This window comes from Seriola dumerili, unplaced genomic scaffold, assembly GCF_002260705.1.
Source record: "Seriola dumerili isolate Sdu_G_001 unplaced genomic scaffold, Sdu_1.0 BDQW01000017.1, whole genome shotgun sequence".
NCBI classification, from domain to species: domain Eukaryota; kingdom Metazoa; phylum Chordata; class Actinopteri; order Carangiformes; family Carangidae; genus Seriola; species Seriola dumerili.
In genome coordinates, this window is record NW_019174272.1 from 965685 (window position 1) to 984087 (window position 18403).

The 18403-nt window shown below is 40.2% G+C and overlaps 3 protein-coding genes across 4 annotated transcripts; 1 reads left to right on the forward strand and 2 right to left on the reverse strand.

Annotated features, from left to right (window-relative positions):
* Window positions 1–37: 37 nt before the first annotated feature.
* On the reverse strand, window positions 38–10436 carry tpcn1 (two pore segment channel 1). The gene is made up of 26 exons (XM_022752022.1): window positions 9753–10436; window positions 6977–7113; window positions 6164–6340; window positions 5952–6065; window positions 5732–5862; window positions 5401–5489; window positions 5237–5271; window positions 5044–5102; window positions 4772–4871; window positions 4465–4581; window positions 4218–4342; window positions 4081–4129; window positions 3916–3979; window positions 3783–3827; window positions 3632–3688; window positions 3495–3548; window positions 3287–3359; window positions 3050–3157; window positions 2768–2929; window positions 2522–2637; window positions 1811–1857; window positions 1639–1707; window positions 1452–1548; window positions 1054–1193; window positions 871–951; window positions 38–778 (listed from the first exon to the last, which is right to left on the reverse strand). The coding sequence occupies exons 1-26, from the start codon at window positions 9841–9843 to the stop codon at window positions 635–637; spliced, it is 2481 nt and encodes an 826-aa protein (XP_022607743.1). The 5' UTR covers window positions 9844–10436; the 3' UTR covers window positions 38–634.
* Window positions 10273–13826, forward strand: iqcd (IQ motif containing D). Of its 2 annotated transcripts, none has more exons than XM_022752057.1 (5): window positions 10273–10308; window positions 11623–12244; window positions 12421–12630; window positions 12745–12816; window positions 13412–13826. In XM_022752057.1, exons 2-5 carry the CDS (start codon window positions 11624–11626, stop codon window positions 13688–13690), a joined length of 1182 nt encoding a protein of 393 aa, XP_022607778.1. In that variant the 5' UTR covers window positions 10273–10308; window position 11623; the 3' UTR covers window positions 13691–13826. The 2 variants fall into 2 exon arrangements, with proteins under 2 accessions (XP_022607778.1, XP_022607768.1); XM_022752047.1 differs by lacking the exon at window positions 10273–10308 and adding an exon at window positions 10684–10717.
* Window positions 13827–14127: 301 nt separating this feature from the next.
* cfap73 (cilia and flagella associated protein 73) lies at window positions 14128–18194 on the reverse strand. The gene is made up of 7 exons (XM_022757437.1): window positions 18050–18194; window positions 17838–17961; window positions 17315–17407; window positions 16996–17187; window positions 16290–16511; window positions 15987–16181; window positions 14128–15892 (listed from the first exon to the last, which is right to left on the reverse strand). The coding sequence occupies exons 1-7, from the start codon at window positions 18082–18084 to the stop codon at window positions 15743–15745; spliced, it is 1011 nt and encodes a 336-aa protein (XP_022613158.1). The 5' UTR covers window positions 18085–18194; the 3' UTR covers window positions 14128–15742.
* Window positions 18195–18403: the final 209 nt, after the last annotated feature.

Sequence of the window (18403 nt, forward strand, 5' to 3'; positions counted from 1 at the left end):
AGCAGTTACCAGCAGTATTACAGAACAGCAAAAATACATCAATGCACTTGACAATTCGAACAGTTTATTAAAATCCCTTATTAACTAACTCCAATACATTACAGAATAAGAAGTTATATAAAAGTAAAACACTTTGAGTCCATTGAGACATTAGTTAGGAGATACACTGTAATTGTTTTGAGCTAAAAGGAGTGTAAGTCTTTATACTTTTGGTCTTAGGACAGCTTAGTAGTGTCTGTGTTAATACTGATCGGATGAGCCATTAAACTAAGGCATCAGGTTTAAGTACTACATGATTTACTAGAATTCACAAAAGGCCTACAGCAGTACACGTACACAACATACTGTGGTAGTACAGGCTCCCTCATAACATTTGCTGCAGTCTTTGAAAAGGCCAGAAAAAAGGGGCAACGCTCAACGCTCCCTTCAGAGCAATAGACCTGCACTGCTGTCTTCCTGTCTGCAGTGACATTCACTCATCTCCCTCTCACATCAGTCCGAAAGACCCCAGGCAAGTTTCTCACTGTTGCAAACAGTGAGTGTGGGGCAACTGGAAAAGACCTGGAGTGATGGGGTTTCTTAGCATTAATAAAACGCTGAGATGGTGGTGTGTATGTACCGCTTGCAAACTGCGTTAGTTGATGCTGTGAGGTCCAGTCTGTGAGTTGAGCTGTGGCTCTGGGAAGGGAGACGGGTCAGAGACAGGACTGTCCAGATTCCGCTCCAGGCTTTGGTCTGGTTGAGGCAGGTTTTCCCTTGAATACTCTGCATACCACTCCTGGAGAAACAGGATGTAGAAAAGGTCAGGAGGTCAGGAAAGACCAACTAACTGCTGTCATGGTATTCAGGATTATTTCTTCAGTTTCCTACCTGCATCTCTTCCTCATACATTTTCATGCTGAGGTCACTCTTCGTCCTAGACCTGCGACCTAGGTACACCAGAGACGAGTGCTGTACACGTCAAAGCAGGAGGGAAAGCTAGTTAGTGGGACTTCATGTGAAGATCAGAGTAAAAGGAGTTTATTATGTGTTATTATGTGTGTGTGTTCTTACCCCACTCCTGTCCATAGCTTGTAGGACTCCCTGTAGAGAGCTGAGGGATGACTGTCCTGGACATGTCTGTTTGTACAGCTCTAGAGTGGCCAGAGCTTCATCTCGACTCACCTCTACTTCAAACACGATTCCGTTCTCATCTACACACACAGAAATTAAAATGACTCACCGATCTCCAATTCATACTCGACCTTCCACACAATACTCGCAGATATGTAATATCAAATCAAAGCATTTTATCTGATTATCTGTTGAAATAGAACAAATATTCAAAAGTACATGTAGGTTGTTCTTAAGTGCTACAGAATCTGTAAAATGTATACACAATATCCACACACACACACACACACACACACACACACACACACACACACACACAAACACACACTCGGTCCCACCCTCTGGGTTCTCTAGTGGTTCCCGGTTCTTGCGGCTGTAGTTCATGCGGAACACAAACGCATCCAGAATGAACGCCACAATGATGGTCATCACCACCTGGAGAAGGCAGAGACAAAATATCACACACATCAACGGACACATTCCCACGCACAGAAAAAGACGCTCATACGACCACGCAGGCCTCACCATGGTAACTATGTAAAAGGTCATGAAGTACAGACGGCTCCAGTGGCTTGTCATAGAGGTCACTCCTTCCTGTGGCAGAGTGAACACAGCAGCAGTCAAACAGTGACACCTACTGATCAATGACAACGCTGCAGAGTGGAAATTGATAAGAGCACAAATGACTTGATCTTACCATGGTGATGTACCAGTTATTGACCACAGTCAGTTCAAACAGAGTCACTGGAGGGAAAACAAAACAAGAAATTAATGCACACATAAAAAAAAACACACACAAAAAAAAAAAAAAAAAACAGGAAAATTTACAGACCTGGAGACAAAAAAGCTTGTAAGCACCACCTTCACATCAACAAATCCCAAGACAATCTCATGACCAATAGCAAAAAAAATCAATCCTAGTAACAAGTTTTGTCTGTGTAGCTAATGCATGATATAGTTTATTCTTCTGTTCCATATATTATATCTCCACTGTTGTTCAAAAACTATAAAGGACAGATGTGTAAAGTCACACTGATCCACTAGGCGACATATTCCTTCATTAGCATAAATGCGGCAACTGTAGTTTATATAGAGTCAATCCCACATACACTGCCCTGCTGCCATAAATACTCACTACTGCTACAACTCCACAGCTAAGAATAGTCCCCAAGAAATGCAGTATTTATTCGTGTTTAAGCAACATTTTCTAAAAACTGCAGTGCCCAGCTGTTTTAGGGAATTATTCAGGTTTTTAAAAAAATTAATTATATATTCATGAACTTATGTTCTCAGTAGGAATGAATGTGCTTGCGAGCAAGCCACAGATAAACTGGGGGAGACACATATTTTGTCTTGGTCTTTTCATGAGATTTGTAGTAGTATCCTACTCCTATATGAGATTATTTACCAAAGCTGCTGAGGATGTTGTTGAAGTTATTGAGATAATAGTAGCCTTCTTCCAACACTGTTTTATTGCCATATGTGACGTTGATCTGTCTGTAGGAGTCTGCGACTGTGCTGGTGCTGAGAAAAAAACAAATGCATGGAGTGACAAGAAGTGAATAAAAGTGAATATAATTTATATATTTATTTATAGGAGAATGCAGGAGACCAGATACTGAGATCCCAATACTAAGAATAAGGAAAGACTCACTTGCAGCAGTTGGGGTAAACCACATCTGCAAAGAACTCCATTCCCACAATTGCAAAGGAGTAATAGAAGATGATTAGAGTCAACCCCAGACTTGCCATCCTGGGGAAGAGCTCAAACATGGTATCCAAGACGTTACGATACCTCTGCTTTATCTTAAACAACCTGTCAGAGACGACACATGAAAGTTTAAATGAAAAAGAAAATAGGAAATATAAACATTGCCTTATTTAAATTGTTGTTGTTTAAATTGCTGCAATTTTAAAAGTAGAAATGAAAGCACACCGGAGTAGCTGAAGTGGTCTGAGCACTACAATAAAGTAAAATGGCTCCATATCGAAGGCAAGTGCAATCAGGCCCAGGAAGGCAAACACTGTTACTGAGAAGTCAAACCTGGAGAGACGAGCAAAGTAAGGAATATCACTTAAAATACAGAACCGGTGTTTGGTACATGTTCAAATCACTTTTAGCCATAATTTAGGTTTTAATAAAAAAAAAAATAAAAAAAACGTTATTACTCACAGATTCCACCCAGAGCTGAAATAAGCCATTGGCCCCAAACCTGTTATTTTCAATAACACTTCTACACCATAAACTAAAAGTGGAAGGACAGAGAGAGAGTTAATATTAGTGTAAGTGTATGTAAACATCTATCTATGAACAGCTTTACAGCATATGAACACTGTTATGAGTTTCTATGTGAGTGGGAGACAGCATGTGTCCTACTCACTGGTCAGGAAAACAATGTAACTCCAGGGAACAAATCTGGACCAGGAAAATCCACCTGGAAGAGGAGAGAAAGGTGAGATATCTGGATCTCAAACACATATTCCCTCAGTGTGTTCATGTTGTCGAGCGAGAGCTTACTATTCAGTGTGTACGTCTCCACTAGGATCCACACACCATTGATGGCCACCACCACATCTGCAGTCACGAGAAGAGATTAAAAAGTTTATGATGAGAGACTTTGCCTCAATATCTTTGAGGATAGCTGGGAAATGCAAATGATTACACTTACACATGGCATATTGGAAGGCTTTAGACTTCACCAGCAGGTTGATCCCTATTAAAGTAAAGAATGAAAGTACTGACAATAAAGAACTGAGACAGATTTGTTTAGTCTAATAACCAAAAGAGGAAAAACAGCTTGCCTTTGAAAATGAGGAAGGTCGTGTGTGGAAGGTCATCAAACCAATGTTCTCCACTGCGTCGTGCCTAAACAACACGCATATATACGGTACATATTTAAAACACAGCACAAAGGACACAAGAAAGAGTAAATTATAACCACACAGTACAAGTGTAAGGCTACTTACCTTCCATTTAAGGCCAGTGACCTCATAGAACTTATAAAAGTCCTGTAGACTGTAGCAGAGCAGACATGAAAATGTAACAGTGATATTAAATGCAGAAGGATTCTGAGTGAAAAAAAAAAAGTGTGTCAGGCCGTTACCTGAGCATAGGAGCCCCTGAGGTGTTAAGAGCTTTATAGGTGAGGAAGCGGTCTCTCGCAGACATGCGTGGTCGGTAAAAATGCATCAGACCGTCAAACTGTTTCAGCGACACGCCCATCGGCCTCTGGAGAGCAAACAGCAGTGACACCAAACACAGAGGCTGTGAGTGCTTTGTAAAATAAAGCAGATAAATCCTTTGTACCAAATATACAGTGCATTACACTATATGGAGCAGTGAGGTCATACCTGTCGGCTAACTAACAGCTGGAAGGCATGGTCGATAGCAGAGCGTTTGTGTAGCAGAAGAGATTTAAATTTCATCTTCTCGACATCATTAAATGTATCAAACACAACTGCCAGGAGCTGAAGAGGGAAGGAGATAATGACAGTGTAGTGAGGCTGATGAGAAATCATATAAAAAGGACTAATTAGATGCCATGCTATTTTCAACAGGAGTCATATAAAAGTTGGTACAGACAGTTGCTGCTATTGCACAGATGCATCAGGCTGGACATTTGAGAGTGTTGAAGTGTTAGAAGAAGGTTATTTGTACCAGGTTCATGATGAAGTAGAGCTCTATGGAGAGGTAAACAATGAAGAAGACACAGGACCAGCGGTTCTTGGAGTACGCTGGCATCATCACATCAGGGAAACTGTGAGAAAGAGAATACCAGGAGAAAAAAAAAAAGAAAACTGTAGGATCAGCTGAAACACACACATAGTGGGTGAAAAAATTCATGCTGAGATCTAAAAGAAGGAAGTACCACTTGCATGCCATGTGTGTAAAAAAACACTGAACTGTCCTACGTGTACTGCTGTACTTACTTTGCTGTGGTCAACAGCACAAAAAGACTGACGAGGCTGTTCTCCAGAGTGTTGAAGTACTGCGGAGAGAGGAGAGGATATAAGAAATCTGACCAAAACTGAAACAAAACTCAAAGACAGAAGAACCACCCAAGTCCCCAGGCTTACATAATTCAAACAAACTAATGTCAGGCAGACTAAAGACTCAACGTACCGGGTCAGCTGTGTTGGGAGAGAAAAGGCAGAAACCTGGAGGACACAAAAGGCAAATCAAACGTTGAGTAACAGAAAAACTGATCCCTAACTTAACTTCTAAAGAGGACAGAAAATAAGCAGCAGCATTTATGTAATATAAATTTAATAATTATATATTCTTACCCAAGATAGCAAATATAACCATGAAGAAAAGCAACAGCAGGAGGATGTCAATAAAAGGTGGGAGGGACTGGAAGATCTGACGCAAGTTTCTGATCGAATGAAAGAAACTGTGTCAGTGACGAGTGCGTTCAACAGTTAAATCAGTGGTGTCTGTATGTACAAAGAGCAGGATAAAATAATACAAAAAACATGTAAAAGAGCACATCATCTATGAGGTAACTGACTCACAGAGTAGTGACATTAAAACTAAATGTCAGTGAGCAGTACATGTAATTTCTGAAAGACCTGACTGTGTCAATCTGTGTGTGTGTTTGTTTAGGTCATTATGTACCTGCGCACAGCACCACAGTATCTGCAGTCCACCAAGAATATCGGCCTGAGAGCTCTGGTCACTCGCACATGAGACGTCTGTCTGATCAGAACAACTATGGCCTCCACAAACTGTAGCAGCAACACACACGTCTGCACGAGGACAAGTGATAACATGAACAATATACAGTAACAGGAGCTGAATTACTGCCATCAGAAACTATCCATCATGTATGAGTTACCTTCACCATGGTCCTCTTGTGTCGTATGAAGGTGTGGAAGCCTAACCAGCGGAGTTTCATGCATAGCTCAAATGCTACCATAACCAAAGCCAACAGCTCCAGAGTGGCATGGACCTGCAGAGGTATCACATACACAGGAGCTTTTGTACAGGAAACTGAGAGTACAATCTTGTGGGTGTGTGAGTATGTTTTTGGTGTATACATTCACTCACGTATACATCCAAGCGCAGTGAGGGCACAGCGGGAGCTTCGCACAGTGACAACATCATCAGCAGCAGGCCTGTCAGCAGCTCCATCATGTAGAACAGGTGGTTGTGGGCAAACAGGTACGCTGCCAATGCCTTTGGGTTTCGAGGGTGGGTGAAGAACTTATCATTGTTCTCTCCTTCCTGCATATGAAATTCAAAAGACACATAGAAGCCACATACTGAGCATGAGAATGTGAAATATTGTGTTGCCAGATTCAACTAATGTCCCGACACTATGGAGCAGTACCTGTGGTCACACAAACACACAGCAGTATCTGAAGTTAGATTAATTAATTATTATTGATATTAGTTACCTGTGCTTTTCCTGCTATGATAAGTCAATGTATCTGAAACACCTGGTTGCCAGTTTTCTTACACAGATCAGACTTGAGACCAGCTATCAAAAAACAAACCTTTTAAAGGGAAAAGTCTACCAAATACACATCATCCTTTTCACAAGGTCCACATGTTCTTATTACTGTGTCCGCTGAAAGTAAACATCTACTGTATCTGTCTACAAATTTGTAGCGCCTCTTATCATAATTGAACTGATCAAACATATTTAGTAGCCAAGAAATTCCATATTTGTACCTCCCTCTTTTGTGACTTGCAGTCCCTTGTATATTAACACTTTTTATTACCTCCTGCAGCTGTTTATGATGTAAATATAGCCCATTGAAAGAGCACAAGGTTTAATCATCTACAAATTATTGAGTATAGATGATGTAATAAAAACCATCATATAAACATGTTAACTCTGTTCTAGTTGCTCTGTACCTGCAGGTAGATGGCTGCCTCTTGGTAGTTCATCTCCCAGCTTTGCCGTAATGACACACTTTGGGCTCTATGGTTTTGTGGCCCAGGTGTTGAGATAACAGCATTGTTCACTATGTCATAGTTGCCTCCACCTCCGTCTGGAAGAAAACACATAAATGTCAGGGTATTGATACAGCCCTTATTTATGCAGTAAAGCACGACAAACTGAAACAAAAATTAGCTTGTCTTTTCACTTCCATGCTTATTCTTTGCATAACACCACACAGTACATAGTATAGAGTACATAGAGTAGTATGCGCCTACCAATGCAGTCTAGTTCTAACTGTAAGGCATAGGCGGAGATCACTACTGGACTCTCGTTATGGGTCTGATCTTCATGGGACACAGCTGCCTGTCCGCATAAGCACTCCATTGATCAGTCTGGATTTGTCTGTGTGCCTCAGTTGTGAGGATGTATTATGGTCCCTGAAGTCCACCACACAAGTGTGTGTGTGTGTGCGTGTGTGTGTGTGTGTGTGTGTGTGTCAATCACAGTATGCTGGTCTTGTTCCAGCATCCACACACATCTGGAGATACAGATGGCCAAACATTCCACTCAGGCCTGATGAAAACTCCAGAAATACAGTCACAAGTTGAGTCCTGATGCGAGTCCTCACAGATGCAGAAATATCCAGGCAAAGTTTGGGGATCAGTGGGCCGCTGGAGACAGAACACCACTCAAAACAAAACAACTGAAGGTGCTTACTACAGTCAGTACGTCTTTACGATAACTGGTTGCTTCTTTTGGAAAAAGCGTCTCTTACAGTCACCTTGATGAGAGATACTGTAGTAATAACCAGTAACAGTGAAATGTGACTCCTGCCTTCGCAGCAGAGTTTGAACTTTGAACTGAGCTCTGTCAGTCAGTTAGAAAGTGCCGTGTTTGCACTGATGTCACATTGCCTATTAGATCTCCTTCCTGCCACAGACAGGATACAGACACGAGACAGATAAACCACAGGAGGAATTAATCCTGTTCTATAAAACTGAGTGCGACTAACTTCAGAATACAGGGAAGACATCTAGATATCTAATAACAGTGCAACAACAGCATTCCATTACACTGAATTAGTTAATGACTACCTTTAAAATGACACTAATAGTACCTTTTTCTTAAACCTGCACTGTTTACAAAATAAACTCAAAAGTACAATAGTAAAAGATGAAATCTGGATTAACTCAACATTCTCTGATAACCTTCATTTACAGATTCAAGCAGGATCTCACATAAATATAAATCATTGTTTTTTTCTTGAATAAGAAGTCCCTCCATGTGTCTTGTGCAGCTGCATTTTTAGTCCTGTGCAAGTCTATCTGGGTGATCTTCCCACACACTGTACATCACGTTTCTCCTTCAGGCACAATTCCTCGGAACAAAAAGCTGTGGAGACCATATGAGTCTCAGAAATGCAGTCACAGACGTTTCCTGTCCACCATGACCGCAGCGGACTGAGCTGAAGTGTGAAGATCAAATTCCAGTCCAGCGGTAGCCTGGCTGTTATCCTGACAGGAGTACACCCCGTGTCTGCCGTGTACCATTCCAACCCCTCATTTGTTTGAGAACAATAACATGTTTGGAGCTCCCACTCAATAACGCGGTGGGGTCAGGCTCACAGAAACACAAACAGACTCAGTCGTCATGAGTGTTTCTCCCAGGAAAAACAAAATCTAGCTTTGTGGTGATCTGAAGGATCCTTGTCGCCAGCAATAAAACTAAGCTCTAAACTTCTGTCCAAGCATGTGATTTGTCACTGAGGTAATATAATGCAGCCTTCTTTCTCAGTGTCCAGGTTCAAACTCCCTCTCTTTCCAGAAAACTCCAACAGTAATCAGCAAGCACAGTGTGATACTTCCTCCTTGTCCACCACTCCTAGATATCCTGAAGAAAAAAACTCCTCTGCTCTTCCTGTTCACCTCCAGAGCCAGAGAAAATGATCCAGTAAGCTCACACACACAGACAAACTTACACACAGGCTACAGACATTCACACACACAACGCACACATGCTGCCCATGAGCAACAGGGAGGGGCTGAGGGGTCCACTGTCTGCTGAGGCAGCATTTTCTCAGATGGGTCATTTTGTAGCTTATATGTGAGGAATACAAAGGGAGCAGGATTACTATGTTGAGTGGATGCATGGATACCCATGCATACTACACACACACACACACACACACACACACACACACACACACACACACACACACACACACACACACACACACACACACACACACACACACACACACACACACACACGTGATCACAGGAGAGCCTGGTGGATAATCAGTTAAAGCGGTGTGGCCTGGAAGTGCAGGATGCAAGCAGCTGACTGTTAACAACATCAAAAGGCACCAGTGCAAACCTGGTAAGTAGATGAGTATGGGCTTGATATAACAAAATATACTGCTATAATATGCTATGTACAATACTTTAAATACATATACAAAAACAATGCATCACCACTCAGGCAATAACGTGAGTTTCAGTATGGCATAAAGAAAGTGCACATTTCTGTCTTACTTTATACAGAAAAAACAACCACCAAGCTTATTCTCAGTTGGTACTAACATTCACATTTAACCTTCATGAGGATGGCACTGTTGTATTAGAGTGCATTTTTAGATAATAGGCAACTCGTTGTATTTGTGCTATCTGTATGTCTAACACCATGCCATGACAAGGACATACATTCAGTCTACAGAACTCCACTGAGGATATAACAGCAAAAACTTACTCTCGTCTCCCCTCTCTGTCTCCTCGTTGAGCAGACCGCTGTTTGCTTCGTCCCAGGTCAAGATGAGAGGCACATCGTCGTCAGACTCCATACTAGCAGATAAACAGGCTGCAACCCGCCTTGATTTGCTAGCGTTCAGTTAGAGATAATCTAAGCAACCCACACTAGCTAAATAACTACACGGTTTGTTCTGCAAACCGCAAGACAATTGCACATCTTGGGTGCTCACAGCTACAACGTTAACCTTTAGTTGTTGGCTAACAAACCGAGTACTTTTTATGTTGTGCTAGCCAAGATGATAGCTAAGGACAAGTTTAAATATCTCTGGGGCAGACATGCAACACAGGAACTAGCAAGTTGTGTGAGGTCTGCTGGCTGCAGTTTCGGTCTTTGTCCTGTCACAGATGACATCTGTCACGGAATCAACTGGTTCTCTGTCACCCTGGCTAACAAGCTGAGACAGTCCGTCTGTGTCCATTACGGCATCGTCACCGCACACCGGGCTTTCTGCTGGATAACAGACGAAGTTCGTGCTCTGGTAACATTTAACCGATACGTAAGTGCACTCGTTTTATATCTACCTTAATATTTCCACAAATAACAACACCTAACACTAAGGACACTAGAAACGCAGATACTGGCTACCGCTACATCAACAAACTTTCGCGACACCAAAGCAACTCACGGCAGGCTCAGTGACCGCTGCCAAATTTTCAAAATAAAAGTCAGTGGCTGTATAACAGTACCGTAAGCGTAAAACGCTTAACCGAAAGTTATTGCATTCGTGCATTTATTAATTCCTTTAAAAAATAAATTATATATGCATCCATTTCTTTTCTGCGTCATAAGCTATCCGCAATGTGCTCCAGTGATTTGATACTATCACGCGCATTAGTGGTTCCTTAGCAACACAAATATAACTGTCAACAATGTTTTCTGCTTGCGGCCAATGTATGAGCCGAAAGGTACGTAGCTTATGACACATTTTTAACTTCATCTAAACGAATGTAAGTTAAAGTGACAACTGTCATACCCCGTAAAATTAACTCTTTCTCAACGACATAAAGTGTTTGTTTTTTAAGGGACTATGGTGTTTAAATTTAACCTACACTAATGCTTCCTTAATTAACCCCTGAACCTAAAACTAGCTGCTAATTCTGTCATTGATAGATAATTAATGACACATGTAATCTACAAACATAGCCTATACCTGTGTCATGGCTTTAATACAAACTACTCTGGACCAATGACTTGGGGCTACAGTGCATGAAATACTCAAATACTCAGTACCGAAAAGGGACCCCAACAATGGTCGCAAGATAACGCAGTAGATCCCCTTCATGCATGTTCAAAGATATAGGCTATAAAAAATACACTGCCTTGAATGATAATTATTTGGATCTGATATGTTTTTGATCTGAATACTTTTTCCATGTCAAAAGTGTAACTAACTCACTGAACGATCATTCTCAGTGGCGCTGTAATGCTTTGAGTTTCCACATCACCACATCACACTTATGTAAGTGGCTTACAAAGTATCTGTGACTCAGATGTAAGGTGAGCACAGAGAAACTTTCCACTTTCAGCAGAAGAATTTGAAAACAGCTTTCTAGTGTCAAACTCATCATTCTGTATAGTGAAGGCACAAGGCCCAAGTAAAAAAGGATGGGGAGCACTGGCCTATAGACAAAAGCATTTATATGTAAGTACCTACGGTATAGAAAATAAAGTAGCTATACAAACAAAGTAACTATAGGTAAGTGGATAATATTTTAAGACAATATAGATAAACATCGTATGGTCATATATAACATGTACAAATTTTACAGCATTGGTTTTTGTCATGGTTTATTCTTTTCCTACCATCCAGTATGTCTGCAAAAGGGGCAACTATGACGGCAAAGACCCAATCAGAGGATGCTCTGAAGAACCGTGACCTGTCACAGAAAAAGCAGCTCTCCTTTGAGGCTCAGCGCATCTCAAAAGTATTAGAAAACTGCATCAGTCAAATTGAGATTGTGGCAGCACTGCCAGCTATCTTCCACTTAAACAGTGCATCTAGTGTTGTAGACGAGGAGTTGAGTAGGGCACTTCACAGGCATCAACTATTAGATGAAAGATTGCAGACGCTAGAAGGTCTTAAGCAGGAGTCGGAGGGAGAAAATGGAGAAGCAAGGGAGAGAGCAAGGGCTCAGCTTGAGACGGACATCAAGAATTCTGTCAGGGACCTGCTCAGGTTTTTCCGAGCACATCCAGATGCCATTTTTGGTTTGAGACGGAGAGGTATGGAAGTAGGGGAGAGTGAGTGCAAACTAATTAGAGGGCTTAAGATGTTTCACAGCCTCATGGTAGTAAAGTTGCTGACCAGTCTGGAAGAGGAGCTACAGCTGGTCCTCCGCAAGCCAGAGTGTCCATCCCCTGCCCACAATATGGAGCACATGGTTCTAGTGGAGGAAGAAGTAGCTACAGCCAAAAAGGAAATAGATTCAAAGGTGAGGCATCACATTGTTTGTTGAAAAAGAAGCCTTCACTGAAAAGAGTTTACTCTGCCATGTGTAATTTGCTTAGATGCAGCTAGAGAAGGAAAAAAATGAATTTTAACAAATATATCCTCTTCTCTTGGCCTTTTTCCTATCTCACCTGTTGTTTCTTTCTGTTTGTATCACAGATTTCTCAGAGAAAAGTTAAGATAGAAATTATGCAGCATTCTCTGCAAGGGATCAACACACTAGAAGCGGATATGTCAGCCAAGCAGCACCAGCCACTTATCAAGATATCAAAGAAACAGGCCAGTATGAAGCAGGAAATTGATCAACTGAACATTCAACTCAACAATTTAATCCTTGAGAACAGACAGGCAGAGAGAGTACTCCAAGAGGTAAATTTTGTTTATGTAGTATTTCACAGTAAATATTTCATATGTAGTTGGTAGTAACATATTTACTTTCCATTTAAACAAATGTTAGATAATACTGTTTTTCTTCCTTGGCAGAAATACGAAAAAGTGGAGACAGAAATTGAATACTTGCTCCAAAAGTTTGACAATGAAATGGAAGAAAATTCGGTAAACACCCAGACACCACAAAGTGTCCAATGATACTGGAATAATATATAGTGTGTATACTAGTTCATATACTTGTTAAGAATGTATTCAGGATGTTTAACGTGACAGTCTTTTGTCAACCTCAGATGTAGTAGTTTAACAATTCTCTTAACACAGAGTCCATTTACTAGCATTTTCCAAAGCATTCAACTGCATCTCTTAGTCTTCAACAGTTGATGGAGTTTGGTCTAGTTTGAAATCCAGGACTGATGCATTCACACTTGTATAACACTGGACAACAATGTGTAACAGATTATCTATTTAATTGGTTTAGGCAAATTTCAGTCTGTTTTTTGCATACCATTGGTGAATTTATACCTTCTTACTGAATGGATTATTCCTTTCAAGATTTCAAGATGTTCAGTATCTGTGAAATGACCAAATATAAATGGGGTCTATCAATGTTTAGTAAAACTTTTAAATATTCTTTGGTCAGATTTAACTTCTAACTTCTCCTCTCCTCCTTTTTCTTTGCTGCCCATTACTGTCATCACCACTATTCTCTCTTTTCTGTCCTTACACGCCTCATCATAACTGCCACCCTCACCTCTCTCAGGCTGACTTGAAGCTGAATGAAATTGATTATGAAAGGGAGGAGGAGGAACTGAGGAGGCTGGAGAAACCCTTTTCTGTCCTAGAGGAGGAGTGCAAGCAGATCCAGGAGAAACGTCGACTGGCAGAGGAGAAGAGACAGCAGGAGATGAGGGAGCTAGAGTTGAAGACCAAAGCTGCTGTTTTTGCCCAAGCCTGGTGGAGGGGCTATAGTACTCGCAAGGCCTTAAAGAACAAGAGCAAAAGCACGAAGGCAAAAAAGGGCAAAGGCAAGAAGAAATAAATTTCTGACTAGTTTCAACACACTGGTGCTACACCAACACACACTTTATGAATATTTTTGGATGTTTTTTTTGTTTTTGTTTTTGTTTTTTTAAACCTTGTTCAGCAAATACAATTATACGCCAGATTCAGTGTGCTTGTCATCCATGTCTTGTTTTTCAATAAAGTCTTTTATGTTTTAAACTATATTTTCTATTTGTGTGAACTACAGAATATGCACAACATTTAATATTTGGATATATTTTGATATTGTGTTGCTGCTGCTGAAAACAGCAGCAGATAAAGAAACATTCTTATTACTTGAAATCAATGGACCACCACACACGTGTGTCTGTGAGCTTTGTTGCACCTGTTATGAGAGAACAACTTACACCTTTATAATTCTTACATGGAGTTTAATGACTTCAGCACATTTCCAGCATACCTCTACTCAACTTTAAACTGAAAACTGGCCAAAATATATAAAAAATGGAATTCATTCATTGGGTATACCAGTTGCTGTTTTCTTTAATGGCCACATGGTGACAGTACAGGCTCTTACATTCTAAATGATCAATTAACAACATCAACATTACCTTGGATTCATTTGGCCATCATGCAGACAGCAGGAGCAACAGTATAATTAATTTAATTATGATAAATATACAGTATTTTTCAAGTTAAAATCAGTTAACTTGTATGTGTAGTTACCACTTTCAGAACCATATCAGAACCTATAATCAAGGCCTGTTAATTGCAACGAGGAGCTGGTCTACAAACAACTTACCAATTGTGTAAAGTCACTAAATGTACTTACTCAAGGACTGTACAGTACAATTTCAAGGTATATATACTTTACTTGAGTATTTCATTCTACTTTATTTTTTCTCTCCACTACATTTCACAGGGAAATGTACTTTCTACTCCACTAGGCTACATTTATTTTAAAACTGTAGTTAGTTACTTTTAAGATGAAAATGTTACACAATGAATACTATAATAAGCTTTTAAAATACAACACATTTTTTAAGATTAAACCAGTGGTTGATAACCTTTATGGCTTCTAACAAAAAGCAGAGTGTAGTCAGGGTCACATTTCAGATATCTTGTTAACAACTCCACTAAATTTACCTAATTACCTTACCTCCCTCCTTTTCATTTCTTTTCATTTACATGTTGAAATTTGTGGCCGTGAGGACGAGGTAAACTGAAATTTTTCAGATCAGTTAAACAGCTTCTCCCCACTCTTGTGTGTGATGTCAATCACTCTAGCTGTGAACATTCCATACAAACACAGACCAAGCTGGCTGCTGAGGGAGGCAAAAAAATAATAAATGTGCTTGTGGCAAAGAGTATTTGTTTAAAAAAGACAGTGATTCAAATCTATGAACAAATGGCCACTGGTGAGGTTAAATACAAACAGTGAAAAAAGAAACGTTTGGTGGATGTCAGTATACAGATATAGAGAAAACTGTAAATTTCACACAACATTCCCAGTGTTTTACACTGAGAAATACAAATTTTGACCCTTGTAACCTTGTCACACACACAACAGTGCAATTTTACACAACTTTATGCTCTGTATCAATACACAGATGTTAACAAAACCATTTCTTCTTTTACATGAACCTTGGACTGTCACTGTGTAAAAATGAATAGGATTTCAAAGTTGAATACAACCAAATATTAAGGAAGGTTTCTGAACACACAATATTTAAAAAAGAGTGTCTCTGGTCAGCCACATAGGTCTATATTCTAAATTCAAATGAAAACAACCAAAACCATAATTTGGACAGGTGCCCACTATGTCTATCAATATTACACCCAACCCTTATACTTTTTCATTACTGACAGAATAACAACAGTAATTGTAAAGCTCATCCAAATAGGAATCCTTGTCAAAATAATCAGTCAGGTGGTGACTGGTGCATTCCTCAGTGTTTTCAGTTTAATGAAGTTCTTTGTCATCAAGTTTAAAGTTCAGTTAACTCACAGAGTAACAAACTTTAATCAGCTATTCAATACTGGTTCAGTGAATTCTGTTTTAAAGCAGCATAGAAACTTATGTTTTATTTCAAACTGAAACATGTTTAGAGCGAGTTGTGACTCGCACGTTATCACTGTCACTTTTCTGTACATCGGTGAGTGTGGAGAGGGTCTGATGTTGCAAGGGAGTTTGATGTTGTTTCACTACGTTTGCATAGTCGTGGATGAACACCATGATCTAAGAGAGAGGCAGTAGGAAACAGTGTATTATGAGGATCATTTTCTGTTGCTGTGGCTGCTTGTCAACATCTCTAATCTGTCAGGGTACATACCTTGTCCAGCTGTTTCTCTGCGTCATTCAAATCGACACCATCTTCTCCTTCTCCTTCTCCTTCTTCTTCTTCTTCTTCTTCTTCAGATGATGTGCCACCTGTCATTTCAAAGAGGTTTAGGATTGCAATCTTAATTTGTCCCAGCTGAAGAGTCTTCTTTGCAGCAGTTTCCTGAATTTGGGTCCACTTCCTTTCCTGTATGAAGACAGGGAAACTGAATTTTGTACAGAAGATGGTACTTCAACATTTGATCTGGTCTATATGTTCTGACACTGGACTTGGGTTTGGGATTATGTGTGGTACCCAGAGTAGAGTTTCAGAGCGCGTGTCGTCCAGCTCAGTCTGGAGCTGGGACAGTTCATTGTTCTTTTGCAGCTGCAGCAAATGATGCTGGTCATTCAGTGCCACCAGTTCTTTTTTCATGTTGTAAACCTGCTCCTGCACCGCTCTCTCCCTCACAGAGAGCTGGTCTTTCAAGCGGAGAAGACTCTCCACATAATCCGTGAGCAAGTCCACATCTTTGAACTGTAACACAGACACACATTAGAGGTATAGCCCCAATATTAAGCTCCACTATCTCCTCAAAACATGTGAAAACAAGAGTTTTCCATAGTGTGAGTTAGGACCACTCCTGCTAACATCACACAAATTGCTGCCCTCTTCTAAAATAAAACATTAACCTGTAGACTACTGTTTAAGTCATCAGGAGACAAGGTAAATCAAGATTTAGAGTGGCTTACCACTATGACTAAACAATTTCCAGAGTTCAAATTTTTCACTTAAACAGTATGATGTAATACTAAAGGGGTTGTGACGAAAGCCATTCATTGGGCATTTCATGCTTTTAGAGCAGCAAAAAGATGAGTTGTGTGTGATAGTCTGGGGAATATAAGCTATAGTCAATTCACCACCTAACATGTCAATTACAGAATTGACATGTTAGGTGGTGATGTTAGGTGATTTAGTCAAATGTTTCTCTGCCATAGTAAATATCCTTGCAGTAGCCTACCTTAGTCAATTTCACCATTTGCTCCAGGATGTCCTGGTAAATAGTGTGACTCTGCACGTCAAGTTTTAGCTGCTGACTCCCCTCTATAAGTTCAGCCTTTTCCTTCTTGAGCCTCTCTATCTCTTTGGTTTTTTGGAGTACCTCTTCCCTCTCCTTCTCTGCTTTCTCAACAGCTCGATCAGCATCTTCATTCTACATACAAAAGGAGATAGAACAATTTTAGTTAGTTAGGTTGTTGTCATCCAGTTCCAGCCATGAAACTGTAATCCAGTATGTACAGACTGATACTAGGAGTCATGTGTGACATATCTTACTGTACCTTGAGAAATGTATCGAAGCTTGATTTTAACTCCTGCACTTTCTGGTGGACCTTGTGCAACTCATCTCTGCACTGGTGCAAGCTCTCCAACTTCTACATAAAACACACACACCAGTCAAAAGTTAAAAGAATATGAGATAATTCTCAAATGCATGTTTTGTTTTCTTTAACGTTTTCTTTGCCATCTTTGATTACCAAAAGGCAGATGGAAGCATTTTTATATTAATCTTATTTTCTTAATTACCACATTTTACAAACAAAAAATGAAAAGTTTTGAAGTCTTCCAAAAATGTTAAAGCTATAAAGACTTTGTGCCCTAGGGGATAAATAAAGTATCTATCTATCTATCTATCTATCTATCTATCTATCTATCTATCTATCTAGAGATATCATTTACATGGTCATATTGCTCCTTTTGCCTTGTATTCTATGTAGCTAGGTTGTTTTGCTTCCATCTGTGGTCTCTGTGGTCTGAGGTCCTTCAATAAAGTATTGAAAAACAAAGCTTTTAGCCAGTCCAGACCTGTTCGCGCTCCTCTAACGCTGCTGTAAGCCCCTCGTCCTCCCGGCGTCTCTTCTGTAGATCAAAGAGGAGAGTGGTCTTGTTGAATTTAGATTCCACAGAGCCGCTCCTCTCAAACAGATCCCTGTTCACACACAACAATGTAGAGTTATTGACAGTGATCACTCAGATTGACTCTGGCTGACGGGGAGACCCGCTCCACAGAAACTCACGGTGAAAGCTTGTGGATAGGTTTGGAAAGACTCATGACTCCTGGCCGTGTTTGAAGCTTCTCGGACCGATTTCACGATGCACACACTCTAAACGTTTTAACTCTTCCTCCTCTAATCGTTGGTTGAAGTTTCTTTTCAAAGTGTGTTTTAGAGTGCGCCTCAAGCGTTCCTTCCCAAGTTTCTATGGCAACACAAATCAGGGACCTTTAAAGGTACAATCCGGCATTTCAAAACAGCACAAGAAAATACAGAGCCACCAACAGCTCTCAAAATTTTGATTCAATCTATAAATCAGAATCTATTAGAATTATGAACATTAGGCGACTGATTAGTAAACAAAAAATTCAAATTGAA